At 43.7% G+C, this 18,001-nt stretch overlaps 1 protein-coding gene across 1 annotated transcript in view; it reads right to left on the bottom strand.

The window, feature by feature from the left end:
* BMT2 (base methyltransferase of 25S rRNA 2 homolog) overlaps window positions 1-11,454 on the bottom strand; it is a 60,072-nt gene extending 48,618 nt beyond the window's left edge. Inside the window, exon 1 of the mRNA XM_065422764.1 lies at window positions 11,316-11,454. Within this exon, the coding sequence (XP_065278836.1) occupies window positions 11,316-11,454 (139 nt within the window). The remainder of the gene's footprint in view (window positions 1-11,315) is intronic.
* Window positions 11,455-18,001: the final 6,547 nt, after the last annotated feature.

Here is an 18,001-nt window from a genome sequence, read left to right as displayed (position 1 = left end):
TATGTTGCCATCAACAGTCTAATTTTTAACATGCCCCCAGTGTTCCACACAAGGATTATAATTTAAAGTGTTTGTACAAATACCTCAAGGTTCCTCACTGAAACAGTATATCAGTTTACACAACATGCTGAACATCAGTAAATGGCAACAAACATTGTCAACTAGGGCAGTGGTTCTCAGCTGGGGGACCTCAGACTATGTCTAAGGGGTTTTCAACCTGTGGTCCGTGGACTCTTGGGGGTCCACAGACTATGTCTAAGATTTTCAAAGGGATCCGCACCTCCTGTAGAACTTTTTAGGGGTCTGCAAATGAAAAAAGGTTGAGAACCACTGAGCTAAGGCAATGTTAGGTTAAAAAATTCCTAGGGAAACTCAACATGACAAATTCCACACTGTTCTTAAAATCTGAGCTGACAACTCATTTTATTATTTTCAAAACTATCAAATCAGACTCTAGACTTCAGATACATCCACCTACTGTACCAACACTCTTTTATACACTTTAAATGATTAAAATGGAATATATTCTTACATTATAGTCCACTAATTGACTCTCTCTCATCCTATCCCCATTATCAGAGGAAGTTAAACAACTTAGCCAGTTCTCTGCTGTAAGTATCTGGTATGCGATGACGGAAAAATACCCAGTGCTGCATTATGTAACAAATATGCCCTTTTGGTGCTACAGTACTGGAAAACGTAGCTGTGGCTAAGCAGAGAAAAAGTTAATTAAATTAGGAATGCTACTCACTATCTTATTCCACTTAAAACATTCAGCATGTTCAAAATTCTAGAAGTTTACTAATCATCTGCCCTCTTCTCACATAACATACTCACTATTTCAATGGAGCTCAAACTATTTTGCAAGACTAGTTTGTCTAATTTTATACTTGTCCAAAATGGAATATACTTGAATTATTTACAAGAAAAGTAAGGGTAATTAGATATTTCTTATTTCACTTACTAGAAATAATATTTGCTTTACAAACTTTAACTTACACTTTGTGATCTAATCTGAAAAAAGGATGACACTGCTAACAATGGCAACGAAATATGAGCAAGCTTTCATTTAGCTATACATTCCTCTGTCTGTCAGTCAACACAAAACTCTTTTGAGGCTATGCAGTAAATATTGGTGTCAATTTGCTGTCCCATAACTTTCAGAAGAAAATTCATAGCTGATATGACTACATTAGTTAACTCCCTCACTTAATTTTGATGTAATATTATAATCGCTGATTTATTTTTAATTTGATCTTCATAGAAAATTGCAAAAATTGCAGTATAACAGTTCTTTAAACATACAATTAGAGATGTAAAAGGTTAACCGTTAACCCCGGCGGCCAGAGTGGGCCTCCAGCCCCAGCCTGAGTGACCCCATCCCCAGCTGTGTCAGGCCCGTCGCAGCTACCTCGGTTCATGGTTAAACGATTAAATATAATTTTAACCGTTTAACTGGTTAACTTTTTAAACCACTATTTACATCCCTACATACAATAGCTCTGCTACTGCTACAGCAATGCTAATAAAACTTTGCACAGCTTATGTTATCCAAGGCTGATGCAAATTCTAGTTCATAATATCTCATAATCAGATCATTTAGACTACTTATATAAGCTCAAATGGAAGGTATTTTAACAAGAGACCCAGTCAGACTACTTTATGCTGGGCCTCAAATGCATATTCAGCACACACTCATAAATAGGTGTACAGTACAGACCCAAGAATACAAAAGCAAATGAAGACATTTGTTAAACGGATATCATACACTGACCTGCAATATCAGTTTCGGAAATACTATATATGAAACACAATACAAATATACCAGAAAATACTAGTCTTGGAATAATTTTGTTATTTGAAAGTAATGCCTGAAAATTACATAAAGGATCACAGGACCACTTGTTGCCTATTTTTGGAGTCTTTAACAGGAGGTATGGGGATTTTTTAGAATTGTTTGAATCACAGATACATGCGTTTTTTTAATAAAAAAATCCCAATTTATAATACATTTCTCTACCAAACATACTTTGACAGTTACAGATGTACTTTCCCTCTGTTTTCAAAGAGGCTTTTTGTTTGGTCACTTCCTTTTTTGTGCAGTTATATCTGTGATGCCACTGTTCACGTTGGTAGAAACCCAATAATATAATTTATTTAACTTCTGCAGATACAGAAAAGGGAGTACAAGCAGAGCAGGAACTATGGTAGAGTATAACAACAACAAACAACAACTTGTTTCTTAGGAAAGCACCTTCCAGCTCTCAAACATTTATTGTTGTAAGGTCAGTCATATTTTGGGGCTTATTAACATGAAATCATTACTAAAAAATTAAAGCCTTAATGCAATTCTGAATCTGATGGCTATTGTTTGAAAATGTAACTGCTGATATCTACAAGTATTTTCCTCTTTCTAGAGGGAGATTAAAACAAATGATGAATGGCACTGGCTCTATAATGATATTTAAATCTAAGTTTTTTTAAAAGAATCTAGAAGCAGTAATGCTCATTAGACTGATGTGTTATCTATAGAAAAATTAAGTGGCTTTGGTATTGGTGGTCTCTACAGACATTTTTCTTTCTTTTTAAAGAAAGTCAGACAGTCCAGTATTTTAGTGCAATATCCTGTTTTGCTTTTTACCCATGACCAAATATCTTTTTAACTCTTCATAGAGTATCTAGGGGGAGTTTTTCAAAGGCACTCAACTCCATTGGATTTCAATGGAAGTAAGGCACTTAACTGGCCTCTGTAAATTTCCCGTCTAAACTATGTATAAAACCTGCTTGTCCATGGATAATGTTGCACAGAAGACACTTACTCAAGAAGCTGTCACATGACTGTACTGCTACAAAAGGAAGAGTTCACTTAGAGGAGATCTGCCAACAGTTATTTTTGTGAAGATAGGGAAAGAACTACCCGTATTGCAAAAGTGATTTTTGTTTGGGGTTGGTTTTGGGGGAGGGGGGGAATTCTAGCATGTACACATAACCCTTCCTTCCTGTATTTTTTAAAATTGCAAAATATACACTTTACATTCTTTGTCAAAGACTTAACATTGTTAAAAACAATCCTTTTTAAAAAAAAAAATGGGGAAAATTTGTTTTGACTTTATTGTGGTCAAGTGATTGAAAACAGATAAACTGAAGGGTGAAGGTAAGCTCTACAGAGCTATAAAAAAGCTTCAGTGAATGACAGCTGAACTCACAGAAGTGATGACATTTTGATTCTATACAGCACTGCCGAGAAGTGCTATATTAATTATTATAGGTGGTGCTGGCAGTGCCACTTATAGTTAAGATTGTCCAACACTTTCCTTTAGAAGCAGTGGCTTATAAAACTTTGTCAAACTGTTCGGGCTAAATTTTTCTATGCTTGGTGACTGAGGCTGAAGTTTTTTGTGAAGTTTCAGCTAAAATGTTTCAATTGTTTCTGGAAACGTTAAGGGGAACATGTTTTGCCTATGTTAAAAAAAAATAATAATCTTGCAACTGAGTAGTTGAGAAGCTGTATGGCCACCAACCATGCTGTGGAGAAGAGACCAGAAATTTGGCAGAGGGGTCACACCCTAGTGTCATGGTTTTGCCTTTTGCCAACCCTGACACCCAAATTTGGCGAAGTTATAAGTTTCCGGGGCACTTATAAATGTAAGTTTGCATATGCTCAGTGTAGCCTTCCTAGAATTTGGTTACCAGATTCTCTGAAGATTCCATGTGCATTGAGTTTGCTTCATCCCCACAAAGCCTGTCTGCCTAATGAACTGCAACTGTGCCTTCCCCATGGAGCAACTGATGGCTGCAAATGCTGAGCAGGACTTTCCCTACAACTGCTTCTCCCGGCTGTGGTGCCAGATACCAGAAAAGAGAACAGGAAAAAAGGCTCTTGTGTACTCACACTGTCCCCTCTATTTGCTGTGGAAAAAGAAGTAGGTGATCATGTGATTTAAGATCAGAATGCATAATCAGGAAGGGGCAGAATTAGAGTGGCATGGGCAACCTTAATTCTATTTCCTAACTTTTGAGTGCTTGACTTTGCAACCTTAGCATTTTTTTAATATAGTTTTTGGGGATGCAGTTAATTGTACATTAAATTTCACACTTCAGAGTTGAGGGTGTTTTTAGTTATCAGTTTTATTTATTCATTGTTATTTACTTATTTGAACCATAGAAGTCTATGATAGTTGCATGTAGAGGTTATCTTTTAATTATCAGGTAAATTGGTCAGGCATGGACTCAAGTGCCAGCAATATGCAGATAATGACACAGCTCCAACTATCCTTCATCACATACGACCACATCACCACCATCAAGATGGCCCAGTGCTTGGATGAGATCAGCTCATGAATGAAAGACAACTGGCTCAAGCTGAACCTCAACAAAACAGAGCTGATGGTGGTGGGTAGAGGAAAGTATTTTGAGGAACTTGCAGCCACAGTGTCGTCTCATTTGATTGAAAATTCACATCCACAATTGGTCAATTAGTCTGTAGTCTAGGAATACTTTTGGGTTCCTCACTGACCCTTAAACTCTCACAAAGCAACGGACAAGAGTAATGCTTTCTATCATCTCTGGTTAGCTAGGAGACACCATCCCTTCCTGGCAGACAAAGACCTGGCCTCAGTTAATCATGCCTTCATCACCTTTCAGCTGGACTACAGCAATCCAATATACCTGGGGGTGAAACCTACAGGACTTAGGAAACTCTAACCGATACAAAATGCTGCAGTGCGTCAAACAGCAACACAGGCTATCATAAGCAAATCACATCAGTCCCCGGCTCTCTATGCTGGCTTCCCATAGAATTATGAATCAAGTTCAAGGTCTTAGTTGTTATCTTCAAAGTGCTTTCTGGCCTGGGCCTAGGATAACTAAAAGACCATTTAAAGCTCCAGGATAAAGATGCTGGTCAACAACTTTGTTCCTCTGGCACTGCTGAGAGTTCCATTATAAGAGTAAAGCTCATCTGGGCAGAAGACAATCTTCTCCGGGTTGGTCCAAGACTGTGGAATTAACTCCCCCAGGAACTAAAGACTACCATAAACCTCACCACTTTCACCTCCAAGTGCAAGGTGCATTTATTTGACCTTGCTTTCTCAAATATAAACACATAGCAACAGGTATATTGAACCACCACCACCCAACCATAACGAGAAACTCCATTCCATGTTTCTCCCTCTGGTAAGAGGATGAGAGAGCAAACAATGTGTGACAGATGTGTAAGCACATTGTTTACTGCACTACTGCAAGGTGCTCAAACACTACAGTGAAGAGCATGGTATTAAAACCTGAATACAACAAAATACATTCCTACTCTGAGGACCTTATAGTCTAAGACAGTGGTTCTCAACCAGGGGGTACTCAGAGGTTTTCCAGGGGATACGCCACTCATCTAGATAGTGTTTCTCAGCCTGGGGGTTGCAGCACCAAAGGAGGGGGTCGTCGAGAGATTGGTTTGGGGGGGGGTGTCACAAGTGCAGGGCTGGCATTAGGGGTGATCAGCAGGGCAGCTAACCAGGGGCCCCCCCAAAGCTAAGTTACATGCTTCAGCCCCACAGCCTGGGTTTGGGCTTCAGACAAGGCTCACAAGTGAAAAACAGGCTCAAGTATCACACTGAAATGTAAGTACAATATTTATATTCCAATCAATGTATTTTATAATTATATAGTAAAAATAAGAAAGTAAGCAATTTTTCAGTAAGTGTGTGCTGTGACATTTCTGTATTTTTATGTCTGATTGTATAAGCAAGTAGTTTAAGTGAGGTGAAACTTGGGGTACGCAAGACAAATTAGACTCCTGAAATGGATACAGTAGTCTAGAAAGGTTGAGAACCACTGATCTAAAATAAACAATTCAGATGGGGAACAGAAGTAGAGTTTAAAGGCAAGATTACATTAATACAAAATGAATTATGAAATAATTGAAGTTTATGCATATATAATGTTCATTCTTAATTTTCTATTTTATTTATATTGCTTTTTGAAAGCATGTGTTTTGTATCCAATTTTATTTTTCCTTTTTTTGTGGGAGAAGACACGTTAGACGTTTATTAGATTTTCTGAGAGACAGAGTTTAAGGCCAGATCAGGTAGTCTCACCTCCTGTATTTCACAGGTCACCAACATCAACCAGCACCCGTACACTAAATCCAACAACCGAAAGACTGAAGTATCACAACCCAGAGACTAGACTATTATGTGCCCCAGGCAAGAATTGGAGGGACTGAGATGAACCAGTGCCCGAAGCTGCTGCAATGTCAGGAAAATGATTAAGTGAGATAAACCCAGATAATCCTGGCAAGTGATCCAACCCACACACTGCAGAAAAAGGCGAATACCTCGCCAATCCAGGTCACTGCCAATGTGATCTGTGGGAAAAATTCCTTCCTGACCCCATATAGGTTAACGGTCCGGCCCTGAACACATGAGCAAGAACCAGCCAGCCAAGCACCTGGCAGAAAATGCTCGGTGCCACCTAAGAGCCCTGGCCCTCCTGATCCCATCTCCAGCCATGGCCATGCCTGATGTTTCAGAAGAAGGAGATTTCCTCAATCAGCCCTTTCATCTAATAACTTCAGAAAATTTGTCTACACTTGTGCAGAAGTCACTCACCTGAAATAGTTTAAAACAGTTTATTAATAATTTAGGATAATTTGGTTGAAGTGTTTAACCACTGTTGATAGGACTCAACCACGTAACAACTGTTAAAAAGAGATTTTTAAATAAGAGACTAATACACACCGATTACCTAACCCATATTAAAGCCATTTTAGACTAAAGCTATTTTAAGCTTTGCTTAATAATGAATCAGAAAATATGGTTCAGAGACGAGTGTGGACAGGGCTGAAGGGTAGTATAATCACAAAACAGACTGTTATATGACCATTTTCGCTTATCCATTTTTCTGCAAACAACTTTTCCCTCTCATTTACCAACTAAAAGCCAAAGGCAAACCCAACACTTGCACTAGAAGTGGGTCAGACTGACCATGCCCTGCAAACAGAAAAGGGAAGTATTGGTTAAGAGATGCAAAGTAAAGATCTGGAAATAAAAATAAAATGTATTTTTTGTGGTGAGCGTTTCCAGTCTCATTTCCAGATTAAAGTGACAGGCTTTAACACTGGGGTTAGGTAATGAGAGGTTGCCACGGTTGCCACAAAGAAAATTAAATAAATTACAACTAATATGGTAATCCATCCTAGAGATTAGTCACATTACAAATAAAATAGCCAATATGTGGGCCATCTAACATGCAACAACAGTGCTGTTGAAAATGGGAGAAGCCTAGACAAACATGGAAATGAGACAAGATGCAACATTGAGCAAAGCGACTTCATAGAACAGCATCAACTTTTGAAAGAACTGCCTGGCTCTCCGGATGACGTGTCATTAAATAAGCCTCTCTTCAGTTACATACATTCTATTAGACAAGATTATCTTTTAACTAGGAACTGCACATTAAAACAAACATTGCTTTCACATTTAAACACAAACATTTAAAACTGGTTGAGACCTGCATTAGCCTGTAGTATTAAAGGATGCCAATATCATTTTTATACTGATTCATTTTTTTAAAAAAGAAAGGGGAGTCATGGTGGGCAATAAATCAATGTGAGGTCAGTGATGCCAGCTGTAAACAAGTCAGGTAAGGCATGAACTTGCCTTTTAAATTCACTCAATAGTAAGTAATTCCAGTAATGGTCTCATTCACATCAGCACTGAAATCTGCTTATCAGAAATAAGTCTGTATAACTGCAAAAAAATTCATCTAAACGCCTTGAGGAAGGGACTACCTCACTTTTCTCAGAACAAAGTAACTATTAAAATCCCAATGACAGTATGAAAGTGCATTCTCTGAGAATCATCTATATGATGTCAAGTAATTATACAGTTCTCACTGAGGAAGTTGAGCATGCTCCCTTTTTCACTGGTAGCTCATTGTACATAGTACAGCGCCACTTGTGATTTCATATATTAAAAGTAAAGTTCTGTTGGCAAGTCCATGAAACAGCAACTTTGGTGTGGCCTGCTAGATACCATTCATGAGATGGAAATTAGCTTTACAGAACAAGGCTTGACAAATGGGGAAGTAAAAAAATACAGAAAAAAGCCTAGTCGCTCTTAGATCTTAATGCCTTTATCAAAGATTTTTGAAGAAGATCAGCAGCTTCATTATTACTTGCATAAAGCCAGCTGGGTGCATTGCCTTGTGTCTACCTGTTGGATGTACATGTTTAAGGATTTAACTTTTGCCTGGTTTTCTGAATGTTCCACACTCACACGGAAATTGAAATGCTGGTGTACTACCAAATGAATGTAGCCTTTTGTAAGCTGCCATTTTGGATTTCATCAAGATAGTTATACAGAATAAAATGTATATTAAGAAGGCAATACAGAATTCTGAAAGCAAGCATTTTCAGGTACTGTAAGTTCAATAAGATGTTAAAGCTCTAGAGAGGGAGATTCCCAAGCATGTTTTTGGAAGGTTAGGGTGTAGTGGAGAAGATAACTGAACAGAAGATAATTATTTCAACTTCAATGTGAAAAACTAATGGTACTGATAGCTAGTAACTCATGAGGATTACAATTGATTAGATTATAATGGTGGAAAGCGCCATGCTGTAGAAGTATGATTTGTTGAACAGTTTTGTTATTCGCCCTCTACCCCCCCCAAAAAATACAAGAAACTGAAGTTCTCTCTAATGTGTAAGATGCAGTACATGCAGTACATGAGGAAAATCAAACAATAACTGTGCATTCTGAATAAGATGACTAGTATTAGTACCAGTAAATTATTCCCTACATATTCACTTGCTAATGGCAAGTAAGAATCTTTTCCTGGGCAGAGGGAGGCTTACCCCCATTTCTGCAGAATTTAAGCTTTCATAAAAAAAATCATTTTATGACAATTAAAAGTGTTAGCAGAGGGCTTTTCCATATAAAGGGAAAGGCCCAGAATAATTATTGTAGAATAGCTACTGCCTATTTCACCTAATTCACAAAAAGGCACTTTTAGTACAGAATAAGAGTGTCCACACAGGGAGTTAGTGCCAAATAACTATTGCACTTGGGCTTTGGAGCTGTGCTCCAGCTCCAGGCAAAAACCTGCAGCTCCATTGCTCTGGAGTTGCTCCGCACTCCAGGCTCTGTTCCAAAGCCCTGCTTTAAATTCACACCCTAGCTATTTTATGTTGTCTTTCTGAATCTGCAGACAGGCTGAAATAACAGAAAGGTGTGAACTGCCAAAAGCACAAGTCCTGGCAACAGAACAATTTGAGCAGCTAAGGGCTAGTCTACACTGGCAATGCTTTAATGTGGCGCTCTCCCAGCGCTCTAAAAACACCACCTCAATGAGAGGCGTGGCTCCTAGCGCTGGTGCACTGTTTACACTGGTGCTTTACAACACTGAAACTTGCTGTGCTCAGGGGGGTGTTTTTTCACACCCTGAGCAAGAAAGTTGCAGTGCTGTAAATTGCCAGTGTAGACCAGCCCTAAGCTGTGTGTGTTGGTAATGGTTCCTCAGCCTGGAAGATGAGAGAAATCCTTCCTTTCAAGCTTGTGTGGCCATTATGCGTATGCCTACACTGTATCTGGGAATGAGCTTCCCAGCCCAGTTGACAGACTTATGGTAATGGGGCTCATGCTACTGTACTAACAATAGCTATATACACTGCAGCTTGGACTGGGGCTTGGGTTTTCAAGACTGAGGGGAATAGGGGTGGGCTTGAGAGCCCGAGTGCCAGCCTGAGCCTCAATGTCAAAGCAACATTTACACAGCTATTTTTACTCTGTGTACTCAGACAGAGCGGCTCACTCCCAGATGTAGTGTAGATATGCCCAGAAGGGTTGGAGTAACCAGTGCTCCTTGGTCTCCAGCATGAAAGAGCTGACAGATCTATCCACTGGATAGCTAAGACCAAATCACATGCAAATTTGGGCTAGGAAGCAGAAGAAACATGTGTTCTCAGAATTTGGGGAGTACCCACAGAGAGCAGCATAGTATCAGTTCTATAGCAAGATGGACTTCAAGCAGCCACAGACTAAGAGGCAGGAATTTGTTTGAAATGTAAAGCACTTTGAGACCTAAAGATTAGAAATGCTATATAAAAGCTAAGTATTAGTATTATTAGAAGAACAGTTTCCATTCCATGAATATTTTTGTAAAATATATAGGCTATAGCTCAACCAGAAATTATGGCCTTGATGCAAGAATTACTGGATGAACTAGTATGGCCCCTGTTTTGCAGGAGGTCAGACTAGAGAATAATAGTCCTTTTTGTTCTAAAGACCTATTAATCTCAACTTTACAGTGTGCCTTATTTTAAATCTTCAAAACTGCTATGTCTAATTTCTGGGATGCTTCTGCTGTCCCAATCCCACACAATAGTGTGCACACATTTGAAGCTCTCATGGAGGAGGGTAAAGCAAGCATTTTTACTAGTGACCTGCCTCCTCGATCATATGTAAAGGGCTGTTGGTCAGATGAGATAATATACTTCATAATGTAAAAGTTTGTTGCAAGAGCTCACTACATCATCAGCAATTAAGTCTTCTGATGAGTGGGACTGATGATATGCAGATTAGACAGGTTATATTGCACTTGGTTTTTGATATAAATTGATAGCCTGTTTTTACATCACCGGGTATCATTTATCCATAGAATTTCTTCCTTGGGATGTGCAGACAACAGAAGCTCAGAAATTTAAGCACTCCTGGGCCAGGAAAAGCAGCTTTATGGGGGGAGGGAAGAAGAGAGAGACACGACAGGCAGCCGCCGCGGGACAAAGGGACAATTTGCCAGCTGTGAGCAGTCCAACTGGCAGTGGAGCGCGGTTCTGCAGGATGAAGTACCGCGGGCACTTACGTGCACAAACACAACGCTCCAGACTGTGAGCAGCGCCTACAGCCGCACGCAAAGGCTGCGGCTCCCAACCCCCGTGTTCAATTGGGGGGGAGGGGGCGCCACGAAAAGAGGCAGGAAACCGGGACCTGGTCCCCCTCTTTTGGGGGATACGCCTAAACCCCCTCTTCCCAGGCCCCAACTGCTACACCTAGAGGAAGCTCCTCGGGACCGGGCTCCGTGCAGGGGGCAACAACCCAGGCCCCGCTCCGCTCCCCTTCCCCCGGGTTCCGGGTAGGGGGCGACAACCCAGGCCCCCGCTCCGCTCCCCTTCCCCCGGGCGGCTCCCCGGGCCCCCGCTCCTTCCCCCGGGCTCCGGGCAGGGGGCGGCTCCCCGGGCCTCACGGGCAGCTCTAACCGCCCACCCGCGGCCGCCGAGGGGCTCGGTGCGGGGGCGGGCCCAGCCGTGCCCCGGCATTTACCTTCCCGGTACTTCCTGCGCAGCCGCCGGTGGACGCTCTTCACCACCCCGGAGAGCTTCTCCTGCTCCAGCTTCCTCTCCTGCTCCGGGGGCTGGGTCAGGGCCGCGGCGGCAGCCCCGGGCCGCGGCTCGGGCTCCATGGTGCTACCGCGGCTCCTCCCCCCTCCGCACGCAGCCCGGCCGGGAGGTGAGAGCGCTGCGCTTTGCTCTGTCTCTATGGCAGGTCGGAGCCAGCACCGGGCATGCGTGTCATGTGATGTCCCGCGTTGCCTGCTGGGAAGTGTAGTCCTCAGTCATTGACAGCACAGGGGCAGTCTCTCACTCACAGGCCAGGGTCGGAGGCGGAGCTGCCTGAAGCCAGCCTTGTATGCAGTGCAGTGGTGTGGGTCCCAGGACCTTAGAGAGACAACGTGGGTGAGATAATATCTTGTATTGGACCAACTTCTGTTGGTGAGAGAAACAAGCTCCTGAGCCACACAGAGCTCCTCTTCAGGTCTGGGACGGGTACTCTGAGGTCATAGCTAAATCCAAGGTGGAGCAGATTGATGGCATAAGTAGTTAGCACATGTTGTAACGGATGGTTCAAGGTGAAGTGGCCTGTTAACACCTTTGCAGTCATAGGACAAAAGGGGGAATTAGTGGGCTACAGATTGTTATAATAAGCCATAAATCCGACGTCTCTAGTCAGTCCATTATTTTTAGTGGCCAGCAGAGTTATGAATTTAAGCTCCCAGGCTCATCATTTGAAAGTGTTGTACAGGTTTCCTTTGAGGATGAGTACTGATAGCTCAGCTATCAAGTGATTGCTTTGTGAAAAGTGTTCACACACAGGTGATAGAGTTTTTGTCTTCTATTATTTTCCTGTTTCAGAGTGGTAGCCGTGTTAGTCTGTATCAGCAAAAAGAACGAGGAGTACTTGTGGCACCTTAGGGACTAACAAATTTATTTGAGCATAAGCTTTCGTGGGCGAAAACCCACTTCATCAGAGGCATGCAGTGGAAAATTCAGTAGGAAGATATATATACACAGAGAACATGAAAAAATGGGTGTTGCCATAATAAAACTATAACAAGAGTAATCAATTAAGGTGGGGTATTATCAGCAGGAGAGAAAAAACTTTTGTAGTGATAATCAGGATGGCCCATTTCCAACAGTTGACAAGAAGTTGTTAGTAACAGTGGGGGTGGGGGGGGGGAATTAGCATGGGGAAATAGTTTTTAGTTTGTGTAATGACCCATCCACTCCCAGTCTTTATTCAAGCCTAATTTAATGGTGTCCAGTTTGCAAATTAATTCTAATTCTGCAGTTTCTCATTGGAGTCTGTTTATGAAGTTTTTTTGTTGGAGTATTGCGACTTTGAGGTCTGTAATTGAGTGACCAGGGAGATTGAAGTGTTCTCCGACTGTTTTTTGAATATTATAATTCTTGACGTCTGATTTGTGTCCATTTATTCTTTTGCATAGAGACTGTCCAATTTGGCCAATGCACATGGCAGGAGGGGCATTGCTGGCACATATCACATTGGTAGATGTGCAGGTGAACGAGCCTCTGATAGTGTGGCTGATGTGATTAGGTCCTATGATGGTGTCCCCTGAATAGATATGTGGACAGAGTTGGCAACAGGCTTTGTTGCAAGGATAGGTTCCTGTATTAGTGTTTTTGTTGTGTGGTGTGTGGTTGCTAGTGAGTATTTGCTTCAGGTTGGGGGGCTGTCTTCCAAGATCTGTGAGAGTGAGGAATCGTCCTTCAGGATAGGTTGTAAATCCTTGATGATGCGCTGGAGAGGTTTTAGTTGGGGGCTGAAGGTGACGGCTAGTGGCGTTCTGTTACTTTCTTTGTTGGGCCTGTCCTGTAGTAGGTGACTTCTGGGTACTCTTCTGTTTCTGTCATTCTGTTTCTTCACTTCAGCAGGTGGGTATTGTAGTTGTAAGAATGCTTGATAAAGATCTTGTAGGTGTTTGTCTCTGTCTGAGGGGTTGGAGCAAATGCGGTTGTATCTTAGAGCTTGGCTGTAGACAATGGATCGTATGGTGTGGTCTGGATGAAACATGGAGGCATGTACATAAATATAGCAGTCAGTAGGTTTCTGGTATCGGGTGGTGTTTATGTGACCATTGCTTATTAGCACTGTAGTGTCCAGGAAGTGGATCTCTTGTGTTGACTGGTCCAGGCTGAGGTTGATGGAGGGATGGAAATCGTTGAAATCATGGTGGAATTCCTCAAGGGCTTCTTTTCCATGGGTCCCGATGATGAAGGATGTCATCAATGTAGCGCAAGTAGAATAGGGGCAATAGGGGATGAGAACTGAGGAAGCGTTGTTCTAAGTCAGCTCACCTTAATTGATTACTCTTGTTATAGTTAGTAGGGCAACACCCATTTTTTCATGTTCTCTGTGTATATATATCTTCCTCCTGTATTTTCCACTGCATGCCTCCGATGAAGTGGGTTTTAGCCCACGAAAGCTTATGCTCAAATAAATTTGTTCGTCTCTAAGGTGCCACAAGTACTCCTTGTTCTTTTTATTATTTTCCTGTGTGAGTTCATTCGAGAGCCTAGTGATTGTCTGGTTTCACCCACATAGTTGTTATTGGGGCAGTTAGTGCACTGGATGAGGTACACCACATGTTGTGATAGGCTTGTGGAGGAACCATGGATCTTGAAAGGTGTGTTGTGGGGGCAGGTGAGGGTGTTGATCATTATAGCAGTGGAGATATGTCTGCAGGTTTTGCATCTATTGTTCTGGCAGGGTCAGCTGGCACTTTGAGTTGGTGTGTCCTGTTCTATGGGGAGCTTGCTTCTGATTATGAGCTTGGAGAGGTTAGGGGGTTGCTTGAAGGACAGGAGAGATGGTTCAGGAAAGATTTCTTTCAGGGTGGGGTCTGTGATGCTGTATGGTTGAAAAGACCATTTGTATCAGTGTTGCTATCAGTGTATACATTTGCAACAAAATTTATACAAAGTGTATCTTATAAAATACAAGTTGAAATGTTATGATTTGCTAAGTATGATTATCCTGTTTATATGCAGATATTATCTATGTATCTGAAGTTATGAATATTGGCTATGTATCTGTATCTTACATATATGTTATGTGCCTGTATGATGCACCCCCCCCCCAATAGATTTACATCATAATTAGATAGCTATGTGTTGATGGCCCATTAAGGACACTCCACTCTCACAATGGGCCACTGAAGAAACTCATCCTGTCCAGACAGCTCTTCTTGCAGATGCCTCAGACAGCAAGGAGCCAATGGCCACCCCCTGTAATTTAGGGCATGGCTACACTTGCGAGTTAGAGCGCATTAAAGCAGCCCCGGGCATTCTAACTCATGACGCGTCCATACTGGCAAGGCATATAGAGCGCTCTGACTCTGCGGCTAGAGCACTCCTGGTAATCCACCTCGGCGAGTGGAATAATATTTGATGTGTCCCTGCTGGAGCGCCGCGGCACCAGTGTGGATGCCCTGGTCTGTTAATGCGCTCTGATCATCCCCCAGAAGTGTTCCACAATGCCTGTTCTAGCCACTCTGGTCATCACTTTGAACTCTACTGCCCTGCCCTCAGGTGACCAACCGTCAGATCCGCCCTTTAAATTCTCTAGGAATTTTGAAAATCCCCTTCCTGTTTGCTCAGCCAGGTGTGGAGTGCTCTCAGTGAATCTTTCCAGGTGACCATGCCTCCATGCGCCAGGCGATCCCCAGTATGGAGCAATGGTGAGGTGTTGGACCTCATCAGTGTTTGGGGGGAGGAAGCTGTCCAGTCCCAGCTGTGCTCCAGCTGTAGGAATTACGATACCTTTGGGCAGATATCAAGGGACATGATGGAAAGGGGCCATGAGTGGGACGCACTGAAGTGCAGGGTTAAAGCGAAGGAGCCGTGGAATGCCTACCGCAAAGCCCGTGAGGCAAACTGCCGCTCCAGTGCTGCCCCCTCGACCTGCCATTTCTACAAAGAGCTGAATGCGATACTTGGGGGTGACCCCACCTCCACTCCGAGTACCACCATGGACACTTCCGAGCCCAGTTCAACAAGGCAGGAGGAGGAGGAAAGAGGGAGCGAGGGTGCTGAGGAGGAGGAAGGCACCTCGGCATCCCTAGATGCATGCAGCCAGGAGCTGTTCTCAAGCCAGGAGGAAGGTAGTCAGTCGTGGCGGCTGGTGCTTGGGGAAAGTCAAACACCAGAGGAGGTGCCTGGTAAGCGGTTTTTATTTTGGGAAGGAAGTTATTCGGTGCGGGCTCTTGGGGTGAGGAGGGTTAGGGCTGCATGCATGCCTAGACGCAGAATAGGGCATTGATGTGCTCTCTCACATCGCGGTAATCGGCCTCAGTGATCTCTTCAAAGGTCTCATCCAGAACTTGGGCAATGCGCATGTGCAGGTTTCTTGAGAGAGCCTCTGTGGCCTTGTCCCAGTCGGCTAACATGTCCGCGCCACTGTGCCATGAGGGGCGGGGGGACCAGTGCTGCACACTGGCAAGCTGCATATGGGCCAGGGCAGAAGCCGCATTGTAGTAGAAGACCCTCCCTTGCTTCCCTCAGCAGCGAGATATCTTCCAGGACAAACTCCTGAGGAAAATGTGGGGACAGTGTTCAGTATAGGGGCTGCCTGCAGCTGTTGGCTCTCCCCAAGGCACAGAAACCCAGAGGACAGTACGGCCATGAAACAATCAGTCCCCCTTGACCCTGTGCTTACTCACCATTTTGGGGCTCCTGTGGGTTATGTCCACTCCGCTTTGGGATGGGCAAATTATGCTATTGTGTAGACTGTGCTTGCCCTTAAGTACGGGGGAATCATTGCTCTGTCTGGTGTGAACAATACTGCGTCTGTTAAGTGTTGCATTTTGCCTTTACAGATGCAACCTTGAGATCTCAGCCGTCCGTGTTATCACCGGCCAAAAGACTCCAAAGAATTAGGAAGAGGCTACGTAGAAGTAAAGAAGACATGCTGCATGAAGTAATGCAGCAGTCTCTTAACGAGAATCTAAAAGCGCAGGAGTGGAGGGAGAGTGAAAGGAGGATCCGTCAGCAGAATGAGGAGCGCTGGCACAAAAGCTTGGAGCTCTGGCAGCAAAGCACATATCGGCTGATAAGCATCATGGAGCGCCAAGCGGATCGATCCAGGTGCTCGTAGCCATGCAGGCGGAGCACTACCGCGCCCGCCCCTCCGCAGTCCTTGTCCCAAAACTCTTTCCTTTGTGTCCCCATGTAACCTCCAACCTACTTTCCCCAACATCCGGGATCTTATCGCCACCAGCTGCCTCCGACACCTGTAGCTTCACCACCCAGCCCTGAAAACTATGACCCTTACCCACTGCACTCAACCCCCATCAGCATGCATTATAGCCATCCTGAAGTGCAGCACTCATTGCACAGCACTCCAGACAGGAAGGCTGAGTATAACAGGACATACGCAAATCTGTGATTGTACCATTCCCCACCCCACCCCCTTGCCCTTTCTGTTTCCCAAGCAGTTGTGTTTTTTTTCAATAAATGAATTTTCTTTTCAATAAATGAATTTTTTGGCTTTGAAAACATTCTTTATTATTGCATAAAGTAAAAGATACCGTAGCCCAGGAAAGCAACAGGCACTGCAAGTCAGTGTAGCAAACACAGATTCCTACTAACATTGGAACCACTGCACTTCACTCCCATGCAGGGCACCAAATACCAGGGCACTGGTAGGGTGACCAGATGTCCCGATTTTATAGGGACAGTCCCGATTTTGGGGTCTTTTTCTTATATAGGCTCCTATTACCCCCCCAGCCCCGTCCCAATTTTTCACACTTGGTGTCTGGTCACTCTAGGCACTGGTGGCTTTCAGCCTCAAATTGCTCCCTCAAGGCATCCCTAATCCTTGCAGTCCCACGCTGGGCCCCTCTAATAGCCCTGCTCTCTGGCTGTTCAAATTCAGCCTTCAGGTGTTGAACCTCCGAGTTCCATGCCTGAGTGAATCTTTCACCCTTCCCTTCACAAATGTTATGGAGGGTATAGCACGCGGATATAACCGCGGGGATGCTGTCATGGGCCAGGTCCAGCTTCCCATACAGAGAGCGCCAACAGCCATTTAAATGGCCAAAAGCACAATCCACAGTGATTCTGCACCGGCTCAGCCTGTTGTTGAACTGCTCCTTGCTGCTGTCAAGGCTTCCTGTGTAGGGTTTCATGAGCCACGGCATTAAAGGGTAAGCGGGGTCTCCAAGGATCACAATGGGCATTTCGTCTTCCCCTATGGTGATCTTCTGGTCTGGGGAAAAAGTCCCGGCTTGCAGCTTCCTGAACAGGTCAGTGTTCTGAAAGATGCATGCGTCATGCACCTTTCCGGGCCAGCCTGCGTTAATGTCAATGAAACGCCCACGGTGATCCACAAGCGCCTGGAGAACCATAGAGAAATACCCCTTTCAATTAACGTACTCGAAGGCTAGGTGGGCTGGTGCCAGAATTGGACTATGCATCCCATCTATCGCCCCTCCACAGTTAGGAAAACCCATTTGTGCAAAGCCATCCACTATGTCCTGCATGTTACCCAGAGTCACAGTTCTTCTGAGCAGGATGTGATTAATGGCCCTGCAAACTTGCATCAACACGATTCCAACGGTCAACTTTCCCACTCCAAACTGGTTAGCGACCAATCAGTAGCTGTCTGGAGTTGCCAGCTTCCAGATTGCAATAGCCACCCACTTCTCCACC

Source organism: Emys orbicularis, chromosome 1 (assembly GCF_028017835.1).
Source record: "Emys orbicularis isolate rEmyOrb1 chromosome 1, rEmyOrb1.hap1, whole genome shotgun sequence".
Classification (NCBI taxonomy): domain Eukaryota; kingdom Metazoa; phylum Chordata; order Testudines; family Emydidae; genus Emys; species Emys orbicularis.
Note: the sequence above shows the minus strand (reverse complement) of the source record. Positions and strands in the feature narration are given on the sequence as shown.